Here is a 19,092-nt window from a genome sequence, read left to right on the forward strand (position 1 = left end):
AAAATAAAAAGCTACTAGACATTATTACTTCCAGTTGAAGGCAAGTCTACCTTAAGCCGGGCGCACACGATCCGATTATTTTCAATCGTTGCTCAAACTGTACCATGAAACCTCAGGGTTTAATGGGTTGAGTAGTTGTCTGGCAATCAGAAGGTTGTGGGTTCGATTCCAGCTTCCCCTTGCCACATGTTGATGCACTCTGGATCCCTGAGCAAGACCTTTAACCTCCCCAAGGGTGATGGGTTAAAAGCAGAGAACACATTTTGTTGTAATGTCTGTTTCAATGACAATAAAGATGATATTACGATTACTAAAAACCACGTCGGACTCAGACCCGTAGAGAGATGGCGCTACTCGGACTCGTCTACCTGGAAGCCAAACGTAAACAGTAGAAGAAGAAAAAGGAGGAAGTGTCGATTCTCTCTGTTAAAGGTATACTATGCAACCGGGGTTGATTTTCCAGCGAGGCTCCCCCCAGAGGGTGAAAGTAAAAGTGCACTGTCATAAAGATGCTCAGCTGTTCTGGTTTCTCAATCAAGCCAGGCGCGGTTGTTTTGAGCTTAGCAGACAGGCGAACGCAACGAAAAGTGGAAAAAACGGCAGTACAAACAATGACTAACACAGTGAAGGTATGAACATCAAGCTTCCTGCAGCGCTATCTTGGCTTCCCGCCGTGGCCGCCTCGCCAGTTTTATTATTATTAGGGCCTCGCCAAGCGGCGGCCGCCGTGGTAGCGTCTCGCCAAAATAATAAAAAAAAAATAAATAAATAATAATAATAATAATAATAATAATAAAACTCGATATGCTTGCATGTTTATTTGACGTTAACACGCGGCTCTTTGTTGTTGCTTTCGCGTGTGCATATAGTGAATGGCAGGGCAAAAATACATGGAGTTCTCGTCGTAAAGCAAGACTTCTGTGTGTGCGGGCCGTGAGCTCTTGCAATTGCAAGTGCGGTATTTCCCCCACAGACCCCCAGGGCGGCCGAGAAAACCTTTGTTCAACCTGAAATGACTCATTTAATCATCCAAAACGGTATGGAACACATTAATTAACTGAAAAATGTTGCATAGTATGCCTTTAAACATGAGGCTCACTAGAACAAATAGCGCTGCCTTGGCAATGAGTTGCTCCTCCGTAGTTTTAGTCCATGTCACACGCACCGCCGCCATGCTTCTCTCCACTCCTATGTTTTCCTCTGAGAAGAAAAAGAAGAAATCCCATGTTTGCACATGCTAAGTGCGCGAGGTTGGGGGAAATCGGCTCGTAGCTCTGCTTCACCAGCAGGAGGCGCTCACTTTCACCTCAGGAGGGCCGACTGAATTTCAAACATGTTTGATTTTCATCCGACCGTATGATTCTTGATGGGGAGGTGGTCATAAGAGGCTAATCGTTACTTCCTGTATACGACACGACACAGGACGCACAATGCCGCTGAAACTCGGCCTGGTCCAAAAAATTCTTGCATGACTGAAGAATTTGGCCGAAAAAGGGCAAAAAGATCATACAGTGTATGCTGGTTTAAGAAGGTCAGAGCGTAGATCAGATAGTCCATCAGGGGTTGCCAAAGCTTATATTCTGACTAATATAAGCTTCTTTTTTTTAAAAAAGGAACGTTTTAAGCCTAGTCTTAACAGTAGTTGGTAGGAATGTTTGGGATATGATGATGAAAGAGCAGCTCAAGTACAAAGAGAAACTTCAGAAAACCTTGAGAACCGCAGTATTAGTTAGTCACATCTCAAAAAATAAGTAACTTTGGAGTTTAAATATCTTTATATTTGTTAATAACATCTACTGTGACTGCAGCACTGACTACAGTAGATTTTCCAGTCTTTGTCAGGCCTGTAATGACGTAGTGAGCTGAGACTGGTGGACATTTTTCTCTCGCCGGGATAAAAACCATCCTTCCACCTCTGTTGTCACAATAACCGACAGAAGCTGTTGTCCCAGCGAGTGTCTGTGTTCTGACTGGAGGTGTTTGTCTCCTGCTTGGAGAAAGAGCTTCATTACCTCCAGGGTTCAGAAGAAGATAGATTTCCCCTTTTTGTTGTCCTGGTGGCCGTTTCTCTGCAGGAAAGCCTTGATTGCCAATCACAGCCCAGACGGGACGCTGCGCTCCATTTATCTGTCCGACAGGCCGGTGATGGAGCGCCACAGAGAGACCTCAGCGTTACACATTCACAGCTTTGGTCGCTTCGGCTAATGCCGACAACAGATCCAGGTGTAACTGAGGAGCTGTTGTCAATTTAAGCGTTTTAACATTGATATTTTTGTATTTCTAATCCAGACTAAACATGGCAGTTCATGTTTGAAACATTGGTTCTATGTTTTATGATTACTATAAAACTGGTTTTGGCCCCATAGGTAAACCCTTAATCCTGTCCAGGCTGAAACATGTAAAGTCTTAACATCCTGATAAATTATTAAAGATATCACTTTTATTGCTCCTCATGTGTTGCATTTCCTGGGCGTCCCTGTAGCTCTCCGTCTAACAGAACAAACCTTTGGAGGCTGGATTATATCTGCTGATCGTCTCAAGTAAAGATCGATTATTCTCGCCAACTCCAGGGTTATCTCTGGAGGAAAAAAGCTGTTTCACGTTAAGAAAGCAAATACACCAAATTCCTCTGTTCAGCACTTAAAATACCACAAAGTCTTAGTTAATCCCACCACGCGTACACTGCAAAAACGGATCTAAAAATAAGTAAAATGTTCTTAAAGTTAGTGTATTTGTCCTTGATTTGAGCAGGTAAATAAGATTTGTTGCCAATGGAATGAGTATTTTTACCCCTAAAATAAGATAATTAGACATCCAGCACTTGAAATAAGATGATGGAGATGAATTGTTCCTATTTTAAGTGCAAAAATCTTATTCCATTGGCAAATCTTCTTATTTACCTACTCAAATCAAGGACAAATACACTAATTTTAAGAACGTTTTACTTATTTTAAGTTCCGTTTTTGCAGTGTAGCAGTTGTAGTTGTCCCACCTCGATGCGTCTCGACATATTTTATTGTGCTGAAGACATCCAGTTGACTAAAAGTTTTATACTCGTTCAAACCAAAGTAGGAATGTTGAATCTGACTGACGGACCAGGCAGCCAGAGGAGAGCATGTCGGAGGCTTGGTGAGAACTTGGGGCAGAGTGGAGCAGGAAGGGTGACCAGTAGGTTGGTGTGGTATCCACTAATGTAGGTTTGCTGCTTGGTGAGGGAGAACACGGCTGAAAGATCAAGGTTTCACTTTACCTGCTGGTCTTGGGTTCAGCTCTCCAGGGGGGCTAACTTCTCCTGGTGGCTGTTGAAAGGGAATTTTCCTTTTTACTTGCAACTAGGTAATGGCTTGATACAACCTACTGTCCACTGTCGCCACGTGCTTGTCCAGGAGGAGCGATTGCTCAGGGTCAGTGACTCAGTGCAACCAGCAGGGTTTCTGCTAATTGAAAAGTTATGACTTTATAGCACATAAACTGATCTTAAGATAAGATAAGATAAGATAGTCTTTATTGATCTCACATTGGAGAAATTCACTTGTCACATCGGCTCAATAGTCAGTCAATAGTCAGGAGAAGAAAAAAGTGCTTCAGTTATATGCAGTGTATGTTCCTATATACAGTGGATCAAAAAGAAAATGAGAAAAAAAATAAAAATACAAAAGAAATCGGAGTAGGCAGACGATGTCATGTGTTCTTCCCGGTTATATACACACACACACACACACACACATATATATATATATATAATATATATATATAATATATATATATATATAATTATATATATATACACCGACACACATATACCACATATATATACACACACATATACACATATATATATATACACACATATACACACACATATACACATATATATATATACACGACATATACACACACATATATAATATATATATATATATATATATAGATATATATACATATATATACATATACTATATATATATATATATATATATATATATATATATACACATATATATATATATACCCATATATATATATATATTATATATATATCATATATATATATATATATATATATATATATATTATTATAGTATATGATAGATATATATATATGCCTACATATATACTGTATGTACTGACATATATTCACTTGGTGATAGTAGTAGAAGTTCTTCCGGATCATTGCACAGGTTATAGCACAGTGTATTAAATAGATTATTGCACATTAGTTATTGCCCAAAGTTATAACAGTTGTGGTACAGTTATTGATAGCAGCAGGAGTCACTTCTTTCAGGATTATTGCACGGGTTATTGCACAGTGAATTAGATTGATTTTTGCACGTTGGTTATTGCACATTAGTTATTACAGTTATGGTTACAGTTACACTGCAGCATTGTATAATCTGATAGATTAAAGTTTTAGAACTACGATCGTACTGACTAATGAAACCAATGTGCTGACCCTGATCTGATTGGATTTAATTACCTATATACGTAAAAGCATTCGCCTCCGTTGTTTTGCTGCGTTTCAACCTGTAATTTAACCTGTAATTTAAATATTTTCTTTTTATGTGATGGATCTGCAAAAAAAAAAAAAAGCCTTAGTTGGTGAAGTTCAATGACCTTTACCAGTGTTTAATGTTGATAGGCACTAATAAAACAAAATAAACAGGATATTATCAACATTATTATGGGTTTCAGTGTTTGTAGTTGACTGTATTTTGTTTGGGAGAGATGAGTGAAACACAATAATGGGTGATTTATTTATTTTTTTACTTCATTTTTGGACCAACAAATGACACTAAGCCTGATATGAGTTTAAAGACCTGCCTGTGAATATTCAAGAGACCGATTAAATGTACACTATTTGGTTTTTATTTAAGTAAACAAGCCAAAACCAGACTCTAACTGTAGTCTCTGATCAGACCTATCTAGTGTAAGAGGAAACAGCGCCCTCTAGTGGCAGTAGCAACGCATTTACTGTTGTCCTGCATTCTTGCTCTTTCCCTGATGATTTTTCCTACAAATATTAGTCATTATTCTCTTGTGGTCTGTGTTGTGAATCAGTGGAAAGCTGTCTCTGCTTTGGTCTGAACGGTTGTTTCTGTGTCTCTGCAGGTTTCTGATCGTTCTGGGATGCTTGATCCTGGCCATTCTGACTACATTCAGGGAACACGAGAAGGATTCTGCACACTGGCTGGTTATACTGGTGAGAATGACCCCTCTTCAGAAAAATGCAACTAAAAAAAAACACCTTACAGCCACAAAAAACACGCGCACCGAGTTAATGGGCCGGTTTCCCTCTGCAGGAAACCTTTGCCATCTTCATATTCGGAGCAGAGTTTGCACTGAGAATCTGGGCGGCTGGCTGCTGCTGTCGCTACAAAGGATGGAGAGGGAGGCTGAAGTTCGCCCGCAAGCCACTGTGCATCCTGGGTAAGGAGCTGGAATCTTAAATATCTTAAGTCCTGCGATGAAATTTAAATGCTCCCTGCAGGTCGTACTCAATAAGTAATTTGTGAAACTGAAAGAAACACACTGAAGCATAAAGAAAGGTAAAAATAGCTGAAATATGCGGGGGGGAGCTATTTCTAGAAAATAATGATGATTATATCACAGAAGTAGATTTCATCTGAAAACATGCATCAACTAAAGTATTAAAAGCCAGAACTACAAAAAAAAAAAAAAAAAAAAAAAAAAAAAAAAAAAAAAAGCCAGAACTACCCACACTGCAAAAAGAGAACTGAAAATAAGTGAAATTTTCTTAAAATGAATGTATTTGCCCTTGATTTGAGCAGGTAAATAACATTATTTGCCAATGGAATGAGTATTTTTACCCCTAAAGTAAGATTATTAGATATATTTCATTTGAAATAAGATGATGGAGACGAACTGTTCATTTTTTAAGTGCAAAAGTCTTATTCCATTGGCAAATAGTCCTATTTACCTGCTCAAATCAAGGAAAAATACTTTAATTTCAAGAGGAATTTTCTTATTTTTATTTTTATTTTTGCAGTGCAGGCAGGAGGAGTTATTCTGACATCGGATCTCATTTAGCTCTGTCAGTTGCCCCGAACAAACCAGCAGCTGTTCAGAATACATTTCCAGTAATTGGCCAGAAAGCATCCCCTGGAAAAGGCTGTCCTTCAGTTCCTGTGACAGCCAGGACTTCTAAAAGCTGCTGGAGGCGCTAAACATCCTCGGTTTGTCTGGATTTAGAACCGTTTTCAGCCCTGAAAACTCCCACTGAAGCACTGAGGACGCCTGCTTTGTCCGTCCTCACAGAGCGGAGCAGCTCCATGTAAATGTCCCTGCAGCGCTGGCTGATCAATCATGGTCTAATTATAAGAGTTCACACAAAACCTCAACATGCGACACAAGCCCTTTCATGATGCACGTATTTACACATTGACAGAATCATCAATTTAAGATAATTTATGACTTTTTTATGACTCTTCTTCCTGTTTTTGAAAAATAAAATAAAAAACACCCCAAATGTGGGAACCATTGCCACTTTGAGCGTCTTCCTTTTGTCAGTACCGTCGAACGATGTCACACACCCCAGATTTTAATGCTGTGAAATGTTCACAGCCTTTTCAATTTAAACTAGGATTAGTATTTCTAACAATGAGATTTAGACACTCTGTAGACCAGGGGTGTCAAACTCATTTTGGTTTAGGGGCCGCCTACAGCTTAATCTGATCTCAAGAGGGCCACACGAGATAACTCATTGCAAGATTAAATAGAACTAATAAATGTGGACTTGTTGTTGATTTTTTTATTAAATTAATTTCACTTTTACACAATATATTATGAATAACCTCAGCATTTTTAAGAAAAGTATGTGCAATTTCAACAATACTTTTACTCAGTTAAACATTTACTTGTGCATTATGCATAAGAACTGATCACAGTGATTATACACTGTTGAAAAACATTTATTCACATTTTTTGGAACTTAAAAACACTGTCCTGCATGAGAAAATACATCAAACAGATAAAATTAAGAAATTATTTAAATTTTTCCACACCTGAAGCTTAATCTGCTGATTAAAACACAGCGCCCCCCGTGGACAATATAGGAACTGCAGATTTTCAATTAAACGAAGTACACGTTTTTTTCAATAATTGTTTTATCATTCTCTTCCTTTTATCTCCTCTTTCTTTCACCTTTTGTTTTTTTTCTTCTTGTTCTTCCTTTCCTCTCCTACTTTCCCATTGTAGTGTCCATATCATTTGAGATAATCCCCGCATGAATCATAATAAAACTATTCACATTCATAAATCAAGCGGAGCACTATGGCAGAAGCAGTACTGCTCCACTTGTGAAAGTCAAATCTGATGAGCTCTTTTTGTCATTAAGACAAAATTTCTTATTGCCACATTGCCAGACAGGACACTGGGAAATTTTTTAAATTTTTTTTAATAATGATACTGCATTTAGCCACAGGGCCGGACTAAATTGTTCGGCGGGCCGGATGCGGCCCGCGGGCCGTATGTTTGACACCCTTGCTGTAGACCTACGCTAATTTTGTCTTGTGAAGATCTTTGTAGAGAAGTGTTCTTATACTTGTTCTTGATTTAATCCAACAAAATCTTGTTAATGTTATTTAGTTGTTCTTTTTTAAAGTCTTGTCTTAGAAAATGTCTCTTTTCCTCCCACAAAGACGTCTTGCCGTTTGAGTCGGGTCAATCAGAGAAAGCTTCCTCTCACAGCTTCTCCTCGTTCTGCCTCAGACATCTTCGTGCTGATCGCCTCGGTGCCGGTGGTGGCGGTGCGTAATCAGGGCAACGTCTTGGCCACGTCCCTCCGCAGCTTGCGCTTCCTGCAGATCCTGCGGATGCTACGCATGGACCGGAGAGGAGGCACGTGGAAACTCCTGGGCTCTGCCATCTACGCACACAGTAAGGTAAGGCGGAGGAGAAATGGACGGGAGAGACGACATAGGCAAACATGGGACTGGCCAAATAATCCTATTAACGAATGCTTCCAGGAATTACAACAGTTCTTTATCATTAATTATTTTCTTTTGGTTATAGCCGTCTTTTACATATAATATTTCTTAAAAAGCCACAAGGACACAAAGAATGGTGTCTGGAAGGTGCCGTGTTTTAGGAGGTGATTATTTTTTAAATGGAGAGTTAATCCCTGTTATTGAGTTATTGATTTAAATGCTGATCTCTGCAGACCTTAAGCCTCTGCTGCCACTGTGTGTATCTGTTATAACTTCCTGAAGATGTGGCTCAGAGTTACCTGTCCCTCTAGGAGAGTTTAATCAATGCTCTCAGGGCAAAATGGTCAATAGAGGAGAGAATGCATTTGACTTGATCCATCCGTGAAGAATAGCCTATATTCTAGATATAAAGAGTGGAGGTTTTACCAGTTGAGAGGTTTCACAGTTGTGGATTTTGGTTTGTTTCCAGGAGCTGATCACGGCCTGGTATATCGGCTTCCTGTCTCTGATCTTGGCATCTTTCCTGGTCTACTTGGTGGAGAAGGACGACGGCTCGGTCAATGTCTCTGACCAGGAAAACCCCACGGTGCAGACCCAGCAGCAGGACTTTGACACGTATGCCGACGCGCTGTGGTGGGGGCTGGTAGGTAGCTGTTTGCACGTTAACGTCGGCTATGCATCAACGCGGAACAGCTCAGCAAAATGTCTGTGTGTGTTGTGTGGTTTGGATAAACAGGTGGAAATCTAATGGATTAAAACGTGAAATAAATAAATCACGTGCTATGCTGATGACATCCTGATTTATTTTTAAGTTAAGCAGGAGATGAGTAACCAGCTGTCATGGTAGCAGACATTTCTCAGGGACGTTGTAACTTGCAGTATTTAATTGTTCATCCAGGTATTGAGTAAACAGAGATTGGGTTCTTTAGTTTCAATCATAACCTTTTTGATGGTAAAATTTGATATCTAGTGCTTCTCACAGGAGCCATAAACTGCTAATGACTAAAACCTGGTTTTATTTATGTATTAATTACTAAAGGTGAAGACTTATTTTCCACCCTTGAATTTGGGGATAGCCTTGGTCATTCTCTTTGGCCTTAAAGATCTCAAAATTTCAGTATCAGACTTATTTTCTTTGGCATAAACTTGCTGTCTTGTGCTAAAGCACGGAACCATACAGTCATTGTTAACTAAGATTTTAATTCTTATATCAAACTGGACTTGATGTTGGATTTATTTCCTCCATGCTTTTCTAGCAAGATCTGCTGAACAGTTTGTCTTGAAATAATCAAATAGGCAAATATTTTCCTCTAAGGAACGAATCAAGTTTTCTAACGTGTGGTTTGGTATGTGGTCAGACTGTGAAACATCTGCGTAATTTTATTTTTACTTCCCAATTTTGTACCCAAAAAAAAAAAAAATACCAGAAACAACTACTCAGATGTTGGCTTTCCTTTAAGCAATAAGAGGTTTTGTTAGATTATGTTGTGGTTAAATAAAATCGACTTCCTTGAAGTGACGGCATTTTGTCTTATTTGGTGGCTTCTAAGTCCAACAGTCTTATGTTAAAAAGTGAAACATCATATATGTGACAGAGAACAGCTTCATTTAAGATATTGGCTACACTGAAATAAACAATTTTATGACACTTAACGGACAAAGAGTTCCTCTCCCCATTCAAAAGTATCTGTAAAAAAAAGGAAAGTCAAACATCCACAATATGATCGACTTTATGCAGTAATGAACGCCTCTGGTTTCATAAACACGAGGTCATTTTTTCCACATTAAATCCGTCGTCTTTCAACCCAAAGGACGTTTGTTCAGGTTTCCTGACAGCTGTGTGTCTGGTCTGCCAAAGTAGGATGCTCAGCTGTCATCGCCGTTGTTATAAAGGTGATGATGTGACTGACAGAGGTGAAAGAGTTCAGGTATTGATGATGTCTCTGCTGCAGATCACGCTGACCACCATCGGTTACGGGGACAAAACCCCGAAGACCTGGGCTGGAAGACTGTTAGCCGGCACTTTTGCTCTGATCGGAGTCTCCTTCTTTGCTTTACCTGCTGTGAGTATGTGGCTTAATTTTCAGTTATTGTTGTAAACTGGCGTGATGCATTGCTGCAGATAATAAAGCATATATATATAAAAACAAAGGTGAATCACAAAAGAATTTTGTTTTCTGATGGATTTAAAGACAAATTACAGCAAACCAGTGGTAAAGAATTTAATCTGGTCAACACCATTATTGACAGTGAGAATGAGACTATTTTTGATTTGTAGCTGCATCCAATGACTCTGTGGTGATTGCTGGTATTTTTCACAGATCATTGGTGGACAGTAGGAGCTCATCAACTGTCTTCTCTCTCATTTTCTGTAACAATGCTGCACCTGGAGCTGCAGGAGTGAACACAGCTCGCCTAATGTTCACAGAAACTCACAATAATACTGACAGCAATAACTTCACCTGCAGCTCTGAGTCTGAGTGGGCCGCCCTGTGTCTGCACATCAGCTGACAATCTGGTTTAATGTGCTGCAGACCCTGCAGCCTTGATGGAAAAGTTAAAGAAACATCCTGTTAGTTTCCAAATGGTTGAAGCATCAATGAAACATCTGATTTCAGCCGTCTGCAGTGTCTTAGAGGAGATCTTTATTCATCAGTTCAGTAAGAACTGAAATCCTGATTCTTGTTACTCATTCCTATAAACTGGATCTAAAACTTAAATTTGAAGTATTGAATAACAATAAATATAAATCTGTACATAAACATGTGTTATGAAGAAGAAGACATGGTTGGATTGGTGCAAACATGAATGGTTTGGATCTGGGTGTTCTGACGGTGGAGTGTCGATCAGAGAGACAGCCTGAGGGAAAAACTGTCTCTATTTTTTCTAAACAGCGCTCTGTAGTACTGCCCTGAAGGAAAAAGTCTAAACAGGTTGTATGCAGGATGTGTGAGGTCTGCAGAGATGTTAGCTGCCCTTCTCCTGTACCTACCTGTACAGGTCCTAGAAGGAGGGAAGCTCAGTCCTGAAGATCCTCTCTGCAGACCTGATTGTTTGTTGTGGTCTGGACCGGTTCTGTTTTGTGAATGAGCCAAACCCCACGGTGATGGACGAACAGACGCTGTCCTGATTTGGGCTTTTTGTCCACCTCTCCGCCACACTCTCACTGACCATAATTAGCTACACCTGCTGCAGAGTAATCAGCTTCACGTTAATCCACCTGGGACCTCATGTTCTGCCTGCATGTCAGCGCCTCAGCGTTTGTGTGCTCCCACCCTGTTGTTCCTACGCTCGCCTCGCCCTCGCTGGGTCCAGGTTCTGGTTCAATTCAATTCAATTCAATTTTATTTATATAGCGCCAATTCATGAAACATGTCATCTCAAGGCTCTTTACAAAGTGGTGCTGTGTTCTCTGCCAGATGTTGGATTTCCTTTAGGGATAGTGCCCGCTGATAATCTGGTCACATACATGTCTCTGTCCTCTGTCTCTGGTCGGTCCTGAAACAAACATTTTAAAACCCAAACACTGTGTCCGGCTAGAATATCGGGTTCCCAGAGCTCCGCGCATTACAGGCTTGATGACGGCAGTGGACAAGATGAAGGCTGGACATCTTGAGGTGCTGCTGGCAGTCCTGTCTCTGCTGTCTGTTCTTCTGAACAGTGTCTATGTTTGAGGACCATCTGAGGACCCGAGAAAGTTCCTAGGAACCGGAAGAGGTCCACGTTAGACACAAAGTTGTTGAGGATGGTGAGGAGAGGCAGGGAGGGGTTCTCCTGAAGTCCACTGTCATCTCTACTGCCTTGAGCACCCAGTTCCAGGACCGATCCACTTCCTGTCTGCATGCCGATTCTTCCCCATCCTGGATCAGACCACTGACAGCGGCATCATCTGCAAACTTCAGGAGTTTCACAGCCGGGTCCACTGAAGTGCAGTCGTTAGTGTACAGAGAGAAGTGGAGAGGGCAGAGAACACGACCCTGGGGGATGCTGGTGCTGACGGTTCCTGGGTGGGAGAAGATGCTCCCCAGAAAGCTGGAGATGCAATGATTGATGGAAGATGGCACTGTGAACTCTGGGTTGTTGGTGTGGAGCTGAAGTCCACAAACAGGAGGGGGGATCCAGGCTGACTGCATCCTCTACCGACCTCTTTGTCCAGTAAGCAAGTTGCAGGGTGTCCATCAGGGGGCCTGTGGTCTCCTTCAGATGTTTCAACACCAGTCAAAGGATTTCATGACCACAGACATCAGGGTGACAGGCCGGTCATAATTTAACCATGTGATTGTCTATTTTTTGTGGAGTGCGATGATGGTGGATCATTTGGAGCACAGAGAAAACTAAAGAGACCTGAACCAAATGAATGACTCGTTACCAGGCCTCGGCTCAACTTGACTCTATGCTTATGAAGGTAATGGGTCAATTGGTTCATGTGTGTTGGAGAATGGATGCAGGCAGCAGCGTACTCCTGGTCGCTCTCCAGGAGTCCCTCTGTTACAGGATGTGGCCGACCGGGCTGCTTGACTTGTTAAAAACCAAGATGAACATGGTCATTGTGAACAGACCAAAGAGCGATCTGACAGAACGGGTCCTTTACCAGGAGGTTGGCTCTTTTTTAAACTATATTTTTAGGGTAACAGACTGAGCCGTGTCTTTGGTTTTTCGACTGCAGGGGATTCTGGGTTCCGGCTTGGCTCTGAAGGTCCAGGAGCAGCACAGACAGAAGCACTTTGAGAAGCGGCGACACCCGGCAGCCGGTCTTATCCAGGTGAGACACGACACCTTGAGTCAGAACCGTACGTGTGTGCGCTGTTTGGTTGCCGTGTGCGGGATCAGACCGCATCCTGGTTCAAATATCGATCCAGTTACCTGACCTTATCTTGTGTTCATGAATCCAGTCTGCCTGGCGGTATTATTCCACCAATCCAATCAGGGAAGATCTTATTGCCACGTGGAGATTTTATGAAACAATCATCTCTCTTCCCTGTTTCAGGTACGTGGATCTATTCGTCCTCCATGCATAGAACAAAAAAAAACATTTATTCAGGTTTCCTGCATGCCAGAGCCTCTAACAAAACCTTTTTCACGTTTTCCTCTCAAGAAACCAGATTTTTTGACATATATTTTAAAGTTTTCTAGATCAGTAGTCCTTCATTTCCTTATGCGTTTACAACCTTATATGAGATGTTTGTGACCCTCAGCCAAAAAAAGGGCTTTATGTGACTTTAAAGGGAACATATACAAAATCAGTGGAGGTGGGTTTCAGTACGAGGCAGCAGCTGTTCTATGGCAATACCATTAACATTTAATCAGCATTACTGTTAACTGCAACATAATTTTGCCTAATCAAAATTCTTATTCAAAAAATCTGTAATTATATTTTGACTAGTAAAAACTTTAATTACAGATGTCTGTAATTAAGTTTTACCTAGGAAGATTCAATCTATTTTGCCATTCCTGTGTCGTTTCTTATCACATATATCTGTAATTTAGTTTTGACTAGTCAGAATGACATTAGTAATATCAAAATTTATACTGCTAGTAATGTCACAAAGAGTAACATTATGTCAAAATGAAGTTATATATATAAGATAATAATGGTAATTTCAGGATAGTGATTCAATTTTAAAACGTTTTGCCAGTTTCTCCTATTACATCACAAAAACCTTTGAATAATTATTCGAAATTCACCGTTTAACCCAATGACGGTACCACTCTGACGATTTTAGGAAAAAAAGCAGGATTTCAACAAATATCCACTAATTTGTCAAAAATACTGACCAAGATATGTAAGTAGTACTATAAGACAACCATGTTAACAGTTTATTGTTAAGAAATAGTTGATTTGGGGGTGAGTTGCCCTTTAAATACGTTTTGCTTATGCCTGGAAAGTTGATTGTGGTCTCTTCAGGTGCTGCATAGATATCTTTATATTCTGGCAGTTTTCTCTGTCCTCTATTATATTCTTTGAATGATTACTTCACAGTTTTTACTGCAGAAATTTTAAACATGATCTGGACTTCTGTCTTACCAGTTTTGTGAATCTGCCATTTTCTCTTTTTTTTTTTTTTTGGCTGTGATTTTGTAGTCCAAGCTAAAGGATTCGGAAACTAGAAGTGGAGAAGTGAAAATGTTTGGTTGGCGGGTGTATTAACTCACACAATTCACTACACCGTCCCACAAAAATGGCCGAACGGGCTGGAGAGGGTCGGGGTGTGAAGTGTCTCCTTTAAATTTAAAGAGACGGCACCAAAACGAGTTGTTCTCAGACTAAACCACAGATCTCTGGTAAAACAGGGGCTGTAGGGCAACAATAATGAGGAATTCAGACCAAAAGATTACAGTTCCATTTTATATAGACCACAACTGAAGGATTTAAACGTGAAAAGGAAGGCATTTAAAAGCATGATAAGTCCCCTTTAAGCTTAACTACAACAGCAGAAAAGACATCTCCAAGATAACTTCCTGAACCCGACAGGAGCCTGATCCAGCTACAGATTCAACCTCCACATGCAGGTGCAGAGAAAAAAAAAAGGCTTAGTACCGCCTTAAAACACCAGAGGCTTTGCAAGAGTGTAGGTTTTGCATTTATGGCTGTGTAGATAAATGTCAGAGTTTGAATAATCGCTGAGGTTCGTGTAAGTATGTGACTTTTTGTCCTTTCTCTCCCTGTGTGTGTATGAAAGGAAGGACACCTTGGAGGCAATGGTGAGGTAAGTCACTGAGCTCCTGCAGAGATGCTGTAAATTACAGAGCCGTGCCTGCCGTAAAGACTTTATGATGTGTTTAATTAGTCCTACAAACTGCAGAGAGGGAATAATGAACATTTCCTAAAATACACCACCCAGTCTGTCTCTAAATAGCTTCACATATCAACGCATCGGTCCATGACACGGATGAACGACTGGCTAAGATCCTGAACGCCCACTGTTCTGCAGTCTCCCACTCTGACATTAACACCGTTTAGGAGGAGGATAGTTTTTTTTGAAAACTTATTAGTGAGTCCATCAGTCCTGACCGAATTATGAGTGACAGTTTAGGTCCATTAATTGGAGCCGGAGACGAGCAGACGGGGTCTGAGGGGAGATGGATTTCCACGTTATCACTCAGCTCAGTGACAGTAATGAGTTTCTACAGTCCATCAAAATGTGCGATTACACTGAAAATATTGGGTGTAAATTTAAAAAAAAAACCTCATCTTTTTTATCACTTTCGGTCTACTGAGCTCATTATGGGACTTCTGCCCTTACAACACCCACCTTATATATGGCCACCCCTGGTAAAGATGAGTGAAAAGTGTTTTACCGCAGTGCTGTTCACCAAGGTTCTGTACTGGAAATATCCCAAAGTACAAGACAAACACAGCTCGGAGGATAAAAGGAGGAAAAAACAACACAGAAGATATCTTTAAAGGTGTAAAAATGTGGATCAGTAGCTTTAACCTTACTGAAAAAAAAAAAACCTGAGCTGAATCTGATCTTCAGGCATTTCTGCTGAAGATCTGCTGATGTTCTGGATCATCGTCCTGCAGATGTTTGTGCAAACCTCTTGGATTTCTTTCTGTGAGGACGTTGCGATCTAAAGCCTGAATCTGGAGGGATGCACTGCAAAAATTAAACTAAAAATAAGTTGAATTTTCTTAAAATGAGTGCATTTGTCCTTGATTTGAGCAGGAAAATAAGATGATTTGCCAATGGAATAAGATTTTTGCACTTAAAATAGGAACAATTTATCTCCATCATCTTACTTCAAGAGCAATATATCTAATTATCTTATTTTAGGGGTCAAAATACTCCATTGGCAGATAATCTTATTTACCTGCTCAAATCAAGGACAAATACACTAAGTTCAAGAAAATCTGACTTATTTTTAGTTCCGTTTTTGCAGTGTGTCGACACCTGTGAAGATCAGCAGCTCTTAAATGTTTTAAACCAGTGATTAATCGTTTTCTCCATGGAACAACTGACTTTGGTTCTGGACCCTATTAACGCTTCCCAGACTGGGGAGCAGGAACAGCTGCTTCTGTAATACCAGGTTCAGGATAATTAGCTCAATTTTTGCCCCAATCTTCCTCTTCCGACATGTCCCGATTATCTGAATGGCTCTTAAGATAATCTCAAGAGATATTCCTGCCGAATGTGGAGTGACGTTGGACCACTCCAACCTCAAAACGGGAATATTCAACATGTTGGATTGTCTTGTCCCGATATCCTAGTGTGTGTGTGGTGTCCCCCTGAGGACAGACGAGCAGACAGCCTGCTCGTTTTAAAAAAAACAACAACAACTCACCTGTATATATCATAATGCAGCTAACGTAAGGCGCAGTTTGCGCCGTCTCTTTTTGTAATGTTTTTATCTGTTTAAATTAGTTTATAAACTTTGGCCATTGTTCTTCCTTCTTTAGGTTTTTTTCTGTGGTTAGCGACCAATTTAAAGGAGCATTACCGCCACCTAGTGTTCTGGAGTATGCCGTGTTTATTTACCTTGAACTCATGTTTGATCCTGAGAGGTTTTCTGATTTCCCTAATGAAATCAGTTTGTGTGTGATATGTTGTGCTTTCCGTTTGACCCGAGCAAACCTGTTATATCGACAATTTTTGTTTTTATCTTCATGTGTGGCATCTCTCAGGTTTTGAAAATCAGCCGTCAATTTTAAAGTCTTGCCGTGTGGACCAGGCTTAAGGCCTCTGGTGATATATTTCCACCCGGGCATCGCGTTGAGAGACACTATCTCTGCTTCAAACTACCAGGTCACTCTGGTGATGATTAGTTCATCAGTCGGTACATTTAATGAGCCAAATTGAACTTGGCTTTTCCCATGAATGTGGCTGCAGAAGGAGCGGCCACTTTATTAGACACGCCTTGCTGCTGCCAAGTTGGACCCCGTTTTGTCTTCAGTCACTGCTTTTATTCTCCGTGGCACAGATGCAACACGGTGTCAGAAACATTTCTGAGATTTTGATCCATAACACCACCACCATTGTTCCAAGTCAGGACGGATCCAGATTTTCATGCCGTTTCCTCCACATTCTGACCCGGCCATCTGGATGTTGTAGCTGAAATACAGACTTATCAGACCAGACATTGATCCAATCTGTCATTATCCTGCTTTGGTGAATCTGCAGCCTCAGTTTCCTGTTCTCAGCTGAAGGGAGCAGCAGCCGGTGCGGTCCTCTGCTGCTGTAGCTCCTCAGCTTCAAGGTCGACAGGCTGTGTGTTAAAACATGATTCTCAGCATACCTTAGTGAATATTTAAGCTTCTTTCCTTTTCATCTCTTGCAGATCACTGGATATTTTCTCTCTCATGGCTGTAAAGAATAATTTGTTACCAGTACATATTCAGGGTCTGTTTTTGATCAGGGACAGTGCTTATGATCTTAGAGGGTATAAAATGTTCAGAAAACCAAAAGCAAGAACGAATATAAAACAACATTGTGTTTCTTTTGTTGGGGCTGATGTAGGGAGCAAATTAGATCAGGAGCTAAAAGACCGTACAACATTAATAAGGTTTAAAAACATATTTAAGAATAATGTGATTATGAATCGTGTGAATGCAATTAACATCAGTAAGATATTGGGTGCATTACATTTTTTTTCAAAATGTTATTGTAGAATAATTATTTTCCTAAAATTATATTTTGGTATGTATTATAAAATGTAGCCATCTTTTTCTTTCTAGTCTAATGTAAATTGGTTTTGGAGGGTGAGCATTATAAGCTTACTGCTTCTGCCAATACACCCTTTTCTGTTTTAATTTATGTTACATGGACATATACTGTCATTTATTATATACTTGTGTGTCTGAAATAAATACCTATGTAGAATAAAATAGAATAGAATTCAACTTTATACAAAGCAACGAAATGTGGTTTGCATCTATCCAGAAATGCTATACAGGATATAAATATTATTTATAAGTGTATGTATAAGTAAAAAGTAATAGTATGGGACTATAAAATGTTGTGTATAAATATAAATATGGGAGCTATATGCACAGATTTTACAGAATATACAGGAATGTTAGGAGAAGGATTATATATGTATTAACGGGTTTATAATACAAGATAAATAATGGCAGATAAGCTTTACAGAATCTATGCAGATTGTATACAATCTGCATAGTCTGGTATGTAAACCAGAGAGTTGGTTGTAGGTGAAAATCCCAGTGGATCTGGCACCAGCATCAATACCACCCTCAAAGTTTCATAAATCTCCTTTCTTCCCCGCTCTGGCGCGCAGTTTAAACTTCAGTAAGTCGTTTTCACCACGTCTGACTAAAGAAAGCAACTGAATGGGTGTTCTTGAATAAATTGACCAGTTAGCGTAGGTTAATTTGAAAGTCTCAGCGTATTAGGTGTAGGTCCTTGTTTATTACCACCAACTGCTTCTCAGTTCTCATGGTTTCATTTCTTCTCTCAGCTCCTCGTTAAGCTATCAGGGTTGTTGTTTTTTTTTCCTCTGTGGAGCTCAGATTATCATTTTCTATCAAACCGCCTGTGATTCTCTTCAGAAAACAATGAAACCATGTGCGATCCTGAAGGAGGGAGCGAAACAAAGACCCAGAGACGGTTCTGAGTCCTTTAGAATCAGCAGCTGGGAAAAAAGGGAGTCGGACTTTATCTCGTTGCTTTGAGGGGAAGAAGGTGGACTTCTGCCAGGAACCGCAACAACATTGGGAGCTCGGACAAAAGCCTGATGAGCCATGTTCTGTGCTTTGTGAAATTAGACCTTTTATCAACAATTTCATGGCTAATCTGGGATCTTTCCCCTGCAACACAAACAGAAAACGATCCTCCGTCTGAGAGGTGATTTACTCGGTGGATGGGCGTTTTGTTGATGCTGCCAGAAGGCCCTTTCAGATCTTCTACTCCCGCTTTATTGTGATCCCTTTTATCTCAACAAAGTTTCATTTTGTCGCTTGATATAACTACAAGAAATTCACTTGCAAAGCACTCTTTGAACAACAGATTTGTGCAGCCTCAGTGAACTTTGGGTCGTGAGCTATCGGAGCGCTTGTAGATAAGATGTGTATTTATTTATTTTTTTCCCTCCCTGTTTTGTCGACTCGTTTAGAGACGGATCCGCAGGATAATCACATCTCATTTTCTGCTCTTTATTCGCCGTGGAGCGTTCAGAAAGAAGATTCTCTCCT

General features: G+C 40.3%; 1 protein-coding gene across 2 annotated transcripts in view; it reads left to right on the plus strand.

The window, feature by feature from the left end:
• kcnq3 (potassium voltage-gated channel, KQT-like subfamily, member 3) overlaps nucleotides 1-19,092 on the plus strand; it is a 95,036-nt gene that overhangs the window by 65,500 nt on the left and 10,444 nt on the right. For both annotated transcript variants that reach the window (XM_012852639.3, XM_036131310.1), the window contains 8 exons: nucleotides 5,110-5,200; nucleotides 5,301-5,427; nucleotides 7,729-7,901; nucleotides 8,416-8,589; nucleotides 9,899-10,009; nucleotides 12,613-12,708; nucleotides 12,839-12,933; nucleotides 14,627-14,653. In XM_012852639.3, the coding sequence (XP_012708093.2) occupies nucleotides 5,110-5,200; nucleotides 5,301-5,427; nucleotides 7,729-7,901; nucleotides 8,416-8,589; nucleotides 9,899-10,009; nucleotides 12,613-12,708; nucleotides 12,839-12,933; nucleotides 14,627-14,653 (894 nt within the window). The remainder of the gene's footprint in view (nucleotides 1-5,109; nucleotides 5,201-5,300; nucleotides 5,428-7,728; nucleotides 7,902-8,415; nucleotides 8,590-9,898; nucleotides 10,010-12,612; nucleotides 12,709-12,838; nucleotides 12,934-14,626; nucleotides 14,654-19,092) is intronic.

The sequence above is a fragment of the Fundulus heteroclitus genome, unplaced genomic scaffold (genome assembly GCF_011125445.2).
Source record: "Fundulus heteroclitus isolate FHET01 unplaced genomic scaffold, MU-UCD_Fhet_4.1 scaffold_42, whole genome shotgun sequence".
Lineage (NCBI taxonomy): Eukaryota > Metazoa > Chordata > Actinopteri > Cyprinodontiformes > Fundulidae > Fundulus > Fundulus heteroclitus.